General features: G+C 44.0%; 2 protein-coding genes across 8 annotated transcripts in view; one reads left to right on the forward strand and one right to left on the reverse strand.

Moving 5' to 3' along the window:
• Positions 1–8,838, forward strand: part of YME1L (ATP-dependent zinc metalloprotease YME1L) — a 156,842-nt gene that overhangs the window by 137,205 nt on the left and 10,799 nt on the right. For 4 of the 5 annotated variants that reach the window (XR_012828390.1, XM_075691599.1, XM_075691600.1 and 1 more), the window contains one exon: positions 2,624–2,772. The exons of the other annotated variant lie outside the window; for it this stretch is intronic. Coding sequence is in view for 3 of the 4 variants with exons in the window: in XM_075691599.1 (XP_075547714.1) it covers positions 2,624–2,772 (149 nt within the window). In the remaining variant the exon portion in view is untranslated. The remainder of the gene's footprint in view (positions 1–2,623; positions 2,773–8,838) is intronic. 5 annotated transcript variants of the gene reach the window in all.
• The window catches only part of qless (decaprenyl diphosphate synthase subunit 1 qless), a 99,884-nt gene continuing 97,429 nt past the window's right edge, over positions 6,384–8,838 (reverse strand). For all 3 annotated transcript variants that reach the window (XM_075691603.1, XM_075691605.1, XM_075691606.1), the window contains 5 exons: positions 8,667–8,798; positions 7,839–7,919; positions 7,668–7,781; positions 7,501–7,581; positions 6,384–7,402 (listed from right to left, as the gene is read on the reverse strand). In XM_075691603.1, the coding sequence (XP_075547718.1) occupies positions 7,262–7,402; positions 7,501–7,581; positions 7,668–7,781; positions 7,839–7,919; positions 8,667–8,798 (549 nt within the window). In that variant the 3' untranslated portion in view covers positions 6,384–7,261. The remainder of the gene's footprint in view (positions 7,403–7,500; positions 7,582–7,667; positions 7,782–7,838; positions 7,920–8,666; positions 8,799–8,838) is intronic.

An 8,838-nucleotide genomic window follows, 5' to 3' on the forward strand; every position in this document is an offset into this window, starting at 1 on the left:
AAGCAGTGCATTAAAAACCCCAGTTATCTGACATAATTTTACGCCTGACCTGCGCTAGACGACGACCCTGCCTCGTCTCATTGTTCGTTTCTCTCTCCCCCACCAGCACCCGCCCGTGACGCCCGCTGTGCTGAAATAGCGCCTTTTCTTCTCCACAATCACTTTCTCCCTCTCGTCGCGTTGGGGACGCGTTTCTCTCCCTAGTTTTCCAGCAGCAAATCGCTGACAAGGTAGCGTGGAGAGGCCTAGGTTTATCGCACGTGTTCTTCGTTGTAATCCTAGTGACCAGTGTTCAGCGGAGTTTTTGAGCTGTGTGTAGCAACACGACGATGTCCCGAAAGCGGACAGTTCTGTCGCTCGGCAACAAGCTGAATATTATCGAAGAAGCGGAAAAGCGACATGGAACCACGAAAGCCAGCATTGCCCGGGGCCTTAAGATACCCGAATCTTCACTTAAGACGATCCTGGCAAACAAAGCGGTGATATTGCAGAATGCCAACAAGTTCGGGCTCAAGCAGGAAGCGGCAAAAGAAGGACAGCATGAGAAGTTAGAAAAAGTTCTCGTCAAGTGGCTGCATCAAGCACGGAGCTCTGCGATCAACATTGATGGCGCCATTCTAAAAGAAAATGTGGACCTTGCGGCATTGCGTCTGGGCATCGACGACTTTCAGGCATCGAACAAATGGCTGGATCACTTTAAAAAACGAAACAGGATTGTGTACAGCCGCTGCTGCGGAGAAAGCACTTTCGTGGACGTTTCGACGGTGAACGAGTGGATGGAGTCGCTGCCGGAGATGATTGCTGTGTACAAGCCCTGCGACGTTTTCAATGCCGATGAGAGCGGTATTTTTTACCATATGCAGCCCGAGCAAACCCTTGTGTTTAAGGGTGACAGCTGTCATGGTGGCAAGCGTAGTAAAGAGCGTATGACGGCACTATCCTGTGCTAACGAGGATGGTTCCGAGAGGCTGCCCGTGCTTGTTGTTGGAAAGTTTGCAAAGCCATGGTGCTTTAAGAACCTGAAGATGCTGCCGTGCAGCTACAACTTCAACGAAAAGGCGTGGATGACGTCTTAACTCTTAAGCAATTTTTTGCAGCAGCTGGATAACAAAATGGGTACTAAGGCAAAGAAAATATTGCTTTTCGTGGACCAACGCACCATGCCACTCACCTGATACGTCTAACCAGAGGAACATAAAGGTTGTTTTTTTCCACCCAACTGCACAAGCCGGCTGTAGCCGCTGGATGCTGGCATCATTAAGTGTGTCAAGCAAGGGTACCTACCGGAAGCGGTTAGTGCAGCGTCGGTTGGTGGCTATGGAGCGCAGCGAGTCGGAAAAAAAATCACTGTGCTCGACGCCATGCATTTTATTGCCAGTTCATGGAACGCAGTGTCGCAAAGCAAAATCTAACTTGTTCAAACACTGTGGCTTTAAGCAAGAGACTGCTTCCTCTGCTGGGGATTTAACAACCTCAATGCCGCTCGATGCCGATGCAGGCTTCGCTGACGACGATTTTGAGGGTTTAAACCTCGCCACGACCTTCACTGAGTACGTGGAGGCCGACGACAATGTTGTAATCTGCGGCGAGGTGTCGCTGGATGATGCCATTGAGGAGGCTTTGCCTAGTGCCGACACCGTTGCGACATTGAATGAGGAGGACGACGACGCCACAAATGCCGTGCCTGTGCCTACCACGTTCGCCAAGGTGCTACGGCACATAGATGGCATCTGGAACTTCATCTGTTCACGCGATGCCGCAGAGGACCTCCTTTTGTACATTGCCCAACTTGAGCAAGAGCTCTTGGTTCACGGATCAAACAAGGTCGAAAAGAAACTTGCCAACTTTTTTTAAAGTTTGCACCGGTTGGCGAGAATCGTGGCAGTGGGCAGTGGAGTGCCTTAAGGGTTCGTTTGAATAAAGCACGATTGGTACCTACTGCAGCATTAATTCCTATCGCACTTACTCTTTTGGTAATTTGGGTTTCCAAGCCCTGCAGAGTATGTTAGTACTCTGCAGGGCTTCTAAATTTTTCGTATATCCGTCGCACGAAATAAGTATTTTTTTATGTACATAATTTATGTTCACATTTTACAATGCTTTTCTTGCGGTCCCGAGAAAGTCATATAATCTTGGTTCCACTGTATATATGTGTCTGCATCTCACTATTCGATATTCATTACTTACTATTCATATTCGATAAAGTTTATATTCGCCCATCTTTAATTACAACCCGTGGGATGACACAAGCATACAGTCAGTGTGCATGCCCACGACAAGTCATTCTTTATGCGTATTGCGCAGCCACTGACAAAGATGAATAAAATTTTTTACATGACAGCGCGATTGATGCTGTGCTCACACAGCTATCACATTCTTTTTTAATGCAAGAGGCTTCGTGTATTGTTTTCATTACATACCAAGAACACTTGTGCCTCCAGACAAAAATGTGCAGAGGCATCTTTTATAATGATCTGCCAGATGTCCCAATCCTGACAATGCCCGCACCTGCATATGGCGTTCTCTCAACCTGTCATTTATTCCATCTGTATTCATATTCCCTCTTATAGCTTAACTTTTGCGCCAAGTTTGTAAATGGTGCTCTCTTATTGCTCTATGTCAGGAGTCGTACGAAAGGGCCAAGGCAATCCTGAAGACTCACCAGAAAGAGCACAAACTGCTGGCAGAGGCACTGCTCAAGTATGAAACTCTCGATGCAGACGATGTCAAGCAGCTGCTGAGTGGGAAGGACCTGTCCCAGATTCGCAAAAGGTAAACTGCCAGCATTAGTATCTGGTGAAACACCTGGCTGCAGAGGTGGTAGTGGTTATTGCTCAACCATGCCTTGCCAATCTCGTGTGTGGCAAAGAAGGTGATGTGTGGCCTTGATCCAAAAGGAGTTTAAACCCTACATGAGGGTCTGCTGCTAACCCTCCTGCATTTGACAGCAGTTCTTGATCAGATCAACCAGCACACATCCCTCTGTACTTTCTAAGAGACAGGTGATTGGACAACGAAGAGGGGGCAACTTATGCTGCACTTCACAGAATAGTGGCGAGACAAGCAGTATGGTGTCAAATAGTCTGAATCCCATCAAAACAGGTGCTCCCAAACTTCTTGGCTTTCACTTTCTGTCAGAGTGTTAATTGGCTTGGAAAGGTTTCAGTGCCATCATGTACACACATGCAGAGGAGAGCACAATCGCACAAGCCCTGCTCAGAAGGGCAAGCACATGTTATGTTGAATGCTTTTTAAAGCTGGAAAGGTGTGAAGTTCCACAGGAGCCGGCATAAACTGTTCTGCCTAAGGGATGCCAGTAGCAAGTAGGCAGCACAAGGTGTACATTTGTAACTTTGTCCTTGGTTTTTAGCACACTGCTGTATGTATTGTCATATTGTGGGGTGTGTCAACAAATCATCCATTGTTCATTATTTCAGAGCCAAAAGAATAGAAATGGTATTCTGTGTTGTCATTCACTAGGGTGGCATGAATAGTTTTGTGAGTATTAAGTGCATTTCGAAACTCTACATTCATTGAATGTGTATGTATGTGTACACTGTTCTCAGAGGATGCTTTTCTGCCGCAAGAAATAAAATGTTCATAGTTTGCCTTTCGTCACTTCAGTGCGGAACAAGACATTTCAGTGGCAAAAGCTAGAATAGTCTTTTAAATGGTATAGTTGGCGAGCTTTTTGAACATTGGTAGTGTTGCGTGTTTACTGCTTTGGCAAAACGTGTTGCTGGCACACGAAAGTTTTATACCGGAAACTCTTGCAGGGGAATTGCTTGCATTGTTTTTATTTTTGGAGCCCTTGTACATGCAACTTGCAGTTTGGCATTTGGTTTGTTATGATTGCTTTAAGAATTCCTATTCCCTCTTAAATGATTTCACGAGAGGTGGTTTTTTGAGTCACTCAAGACATATTTGGGTGGTTCTGCGAGGCAAGCATTAGTTGATACATCATGTACGCTACAACACTCGCTTATGGGTTGTTTTGTGGAGGAGGGCAGAGCTTTGTTTTCTCACAAAAGAACAAATTTGATGGCACAATATATTCTTTGTACGGGCTATGCTCTTTCCTGGCACAATTATTGGTAATGAATAGGTCAAAAAAGTAAAATGCCAGCAACGTTTATGATGAAGATAGCATGGGACCTGCCATGTGCCAAGAGCTAATAGCAACAGCAACAAGTTAATTTGCAGCTTGTGTAAAGCTCCTTGAATTTTTGCAAAGCAACATTGACAAAAACTAAGGTCTAAAGATCTGGCCTAGATATTGAAGCTATGAATTAGTCATTCAATGACGATGTTGTGAAGCTTTAAAGAAACTTGTACTAGCTGGAGCTGCGAGAAATGCACTCTAGTTATTTAAGCAATGTTTCATGTTTTTTCGATGTTTCTGAGATTTCGTCCGAGTTTCCTGCATTTTAAATCTCTTTATTGACCCTTTTCACGGCAATCTTGTGGGCACTGCCATGCTTAATCACATGGGGACGCATTCATTGCTTGCCTCGGCTGCCTCCGTTGCCTCTGTGTTTACATTGAATGTGCACGATGCTGTTGCGGCTCTGCAAACCTCTGTTTCGGCAGATATCATAGACGGTCACTTCGTGGACTACACGTGAAACTTTGGCTACAGCTTCAAAGGACATGCAAGCGCTTTCGTAACTTCTTACGCTTTTTCCAAATGGCACAAGCAGCGTATACGGTGCTTGTAAAGGGCGGGGCTAAAAATGTATTCCAAGCTATACTAACTTTCCGCTTATGAATTGAATCAGTATCACTGTGTCTAGCTCTTCATTCTTTATTTAGCTAATACTTTTAAGCAATACCTTGTCACGTTTCCAACTTGGTAAAGTTAATTTTTTTTAGTGAATTTGAGTGAAGAGCCAGCAACACAGGCAGCCCTTCTGTAGCAGTGGTCTGTGAACACACAGATTCATTCCATTCCTTAATATGCCAGTCACAATTTTTGCAGCCAACTACTGCACGGGTCTTCACTCCACCGCGCCATATTTTGCAACGTGGCTGGAGCACAGTGTGTTCGCACAATCCCAGTTGCATTTCCGACAGCTGATCGCATGGAAGCAGGGCATAGAAGGCAATAATACCGTATTTGTGCGTTTTCGCTGAGGCAATGTGCAGTGTGCTGCCTAAAGCGCCATCTCATTTCTCTAGAGCAAACTGCTTCGTGAGAAGGGTCAATACAAGGTCATAAAATGTAACTGTAACTGCACAGTGTATCACATAGGAAATACAAGCTGTTCTTTGGAAAAGTGATGCTTGTCTAGGTATACTGGGCCTAAACAAAGGCTTGGCAAATTTTTTCACAAAATAAAAATCCATGCACTAAAAGGTTAATGGCTTTATGCAGCCAAAATTCGCAGAAGATAAAAATTAGTTTTATGCAGCAACCAGCAGATTGTAACGAGTAAGCTGCCTTGAGCAGCCTGGCAATAGTATACTGCTTCATCAGTATGAGATTGGTCCAAGCGAAGCAAACTGAGTGGCTATGAGGTAGGCATCAAAGTCTACAACAAATGGATTGTGCGAAAAAGATTAATTTCCCAACACTGACTGAAGCCAGACAACAGAATGTTTGCCAATACTAGTGCAGATGAATGGGAAACATAATACGAGGCTCGCTTGTCAACATTTGCTGGACACCCTCTCCAGGGCTCATTGCAGCTTTCGTGCACAACATTCTAGCACTTGGGGGACTAAGGCAACATTTTTTGTAAACAATGAGAACTTTTGTAGGTAACCAAAAAAGGCTTAGCAAGCAAACCACTACCGATAGCCTCCTTGACCTCCAGCTGTAAAGCTGCTAACCAGATTGGGTTGGTTTGACTGATATCAAAACAAATTAACCCTGCCAAGTGTGGGCAAAAATGGAATTCAATAATATTCAAGCACTTAATGAAAGGGGTTTCAAGGACCTTTCTGCTGATGTTGCGAGGTACGGTGCTTGTTGCGATTGGTCTTCTCAGTCTTGATGGGGCCACGCCTATCTGTGCCAAATAGGGCATGCAGCTCCCCGGAGACATTCTACTGCTTGTCATGTTGCGGGTGTGGCAAATCTTTTGCCGACTGCCAGTGGCGGTAACAATATTTTTTTTTTACATTGCATACAGTTCTAGACCCCTTTTCTCAATTACAAGAGGCTGCAGAAATGGGTGTTTTAATGTTGTGCTCTGTGCAATTTTTTTTTATGTACCAACTACTTTACCCTTGCTACATTGTGAAAGCATCATGTAAAATATATTCTCAGGAGAAACCAGGACCACATGGTACTTATATTTTCAACGAAAGAAAAATGTGGATTTCACTGTTCAAAGATGCACACACACACACAAAAAAAAAACCATGCCAAAGGAACACAGTCTGGTGACACTTGTTAATTTTTATTTGCTTTGTTTAGATCTGTTAGTGTTCCATTATAAATGAATGCCTTAAAACATCAATGACTTATGTAACTGTAACAAAGAGGCCAAACAATCCTTTTTTTTTCTTATTTTCAATTACAGTAATAGGCTTAATATGTTTATAGTACATCCCAAAACGTCATATACTCCTATGTACAGGTTATTTTTTTAACAGCATTATTAGGGTAGTATGTATACTCTGCAAGCACATCTAACTTGCAGAAGATAAATAACGTGCAATATTAAGTATAACTGGTAGGTCGTGTTATAAACTCTTTCAAACAATAGTAATTTTCGTCATTGCAAGTACGCCATCTTAGTGTACAGTGAACATAACTTTCCCACACAGAAATGCTTTTTCTTGTCTATTATTTATATTCAAGGCCAAGCTAATTACTTTTATGTACATTAATCAGAGTGAGGTCTTATGTACAACTAGCACCCGTGTTGTCTCTTGCTCTGCTTGCCACTTCTGTCCAGTGCTGGTACGAGCACTCGCAGATGAAATTCAGGCAAACAAATGGCGCCATTGTAAGCATCGGAAAGACAGCGCCTTCGTTGTCTGCTGCATGCGCAAAGTTCAGTAGCACTATTTTTTTTTTTTCAATCACGCAATGGCCGTCACATTTGTGAAGGTCACTTTGTCAGATTCCTTCAGATTGTCAGGCAAAATATGTGAAACTGCTCGACGCATATGCTCCTCTTCCACGTGGGCGGTGGTAGTGTTTTAGGGCTGCAGGCATTGGCTTTGTTTTATGTACAGTTTGTCTAAACCTCTGCACCTATTGTGTATAGGCCGGTTTCGTCTTGTGGAATGGACGTGGGCCTGCATGCGGTCACTTCTTGCGGTTGAGCACTTTTTCGGTGATGCTGATCAGTGCCTGCTTTTCTGGTGACTCAACCCATGGTGCCAGGTGCCGCACCGCTTCGCTACAGTGCTTCTGTGCCAGCATCCGCGTGTGCTCTAGGCCATCACTCTAGAAGACAAGACACGCCAAGGAATTTCGTTACTAGCTGTGCGCTGGATGCAATGAAAGCCTGCTTTCTCAGATTGCAGTAATGCTGGTCTAGTTACCTTCAGAACTGCCTCGTAGGCCCTTTCCACATCTCCAGGCTCTGAGAAGCGTCGCATTATCATAGCATTCAGCTCTGGGTACTGGGGGAAAAAAAGAAACATGGGCCATTCACTGCAGGAAAGGCTTGCACAAAGTCTGAGCAGTGTGTTTGTGGAAAGCGCTGTACCTTGTCACAAGCAAACAGGACAGGTGCAGTGGCAAGTCCTAGCCTGAGGTCGGCAGCAGCAGGCTTGCCAAGGTCAGACTGGCTGGATACAAAGTCTAGGAGGTCGTCAACCAACTGAAAGTCAGTGCAATAATCAGTGCTTTTCCGTTGTAAAGCGCTGTGTAGACTAACCTGAAATGCAATGCCAACATTTCTGCCATACTGGTAGGCTGCCTCCTGTATTTTCTCATCTCCACCTCCAAGTATGGATACCTAAAGAGACAGGCATTATTAATACTTCCATAAATGGCTGCACATGCTGGATGCCTTCTCATTGTATTAGACGAGGAAGATCCAAAAAAGCCATGTCTAGCTTTCTGTTCACCTTAGACCCTGTATGCCCACAGGACTATGTGCATTTAGGTGTTTATTTTACTACTAACCATGTACCTGTCAAAAAACTCTTACATATTGCAGCCATTATAAAGGTGACAAGAAGAATATGGTGGCATCCCTCTTCAAATGATTTATGCAAAAGGTCAATGTGGTGCTCTTGACTGTTTTCCCCTACAGTCTCCTCATTGTGGCCCATCTGATTTCTGGTTGGTTGCGAGAATCAATTTATGGAAGAAAGAAACCCTTCAGGGCAAGAGCACCGATATCAATAGATATTCCTCAGTAAAGAGCTAAATATTTTGCACTCAAAGTTTGATCCTGGAAGTTGTGGCAAGATTTGATGTTTTGATCATGGAGATAGAAAGAAAGGTCATTAAATGCATCATGTAATCACTGTGTAATATTTGACTACATTTTTGATGTCCTCTATATCTCATTACTATCTTGTTTTTAAATGCACCATGCACAATACTGTGTACAATAGCACCAGTTCAGCTGCTTTGTGGTGGTGCTCTGCCAAGCAGTTAAATTATCTGATCACTATCCAACTCACCTTTTGACATTACTCTTACAAACAGTGCATGATGTTGAGCTGTCCAAAAAAAAAGCCTCGAGGGCACTCACGGATCTGCAGGCAAAGGCAATGAGGCTGGCAGTCTTCTTGAATGTTTTTTGTATATAATGAGAGAATCGCTCTCCCTCGTCTTCTTTGGAACCCAGCTGCATGAATTCTCCTTGAACTAAGTCCACAAGAACCTGTTTGAACAGCACAGGGATGAGTGATCTTGGGTGCCAA

The sequence above is a fragment of the Dermacentor variabilis genome, chromosome 5, assembly GCF_050947875.1.
Source record: "Dermacentor variabilis isolate Ectoservices chromosome 5, ASM5094787v1, whole genome shotgun sequence".
Lineage (NCBI taxonomy): Eukaryota > Metazoa > Arthropoda > Arachnida > Ixodida > Ixodidae > Dermacentor > Dermacentor variabilis.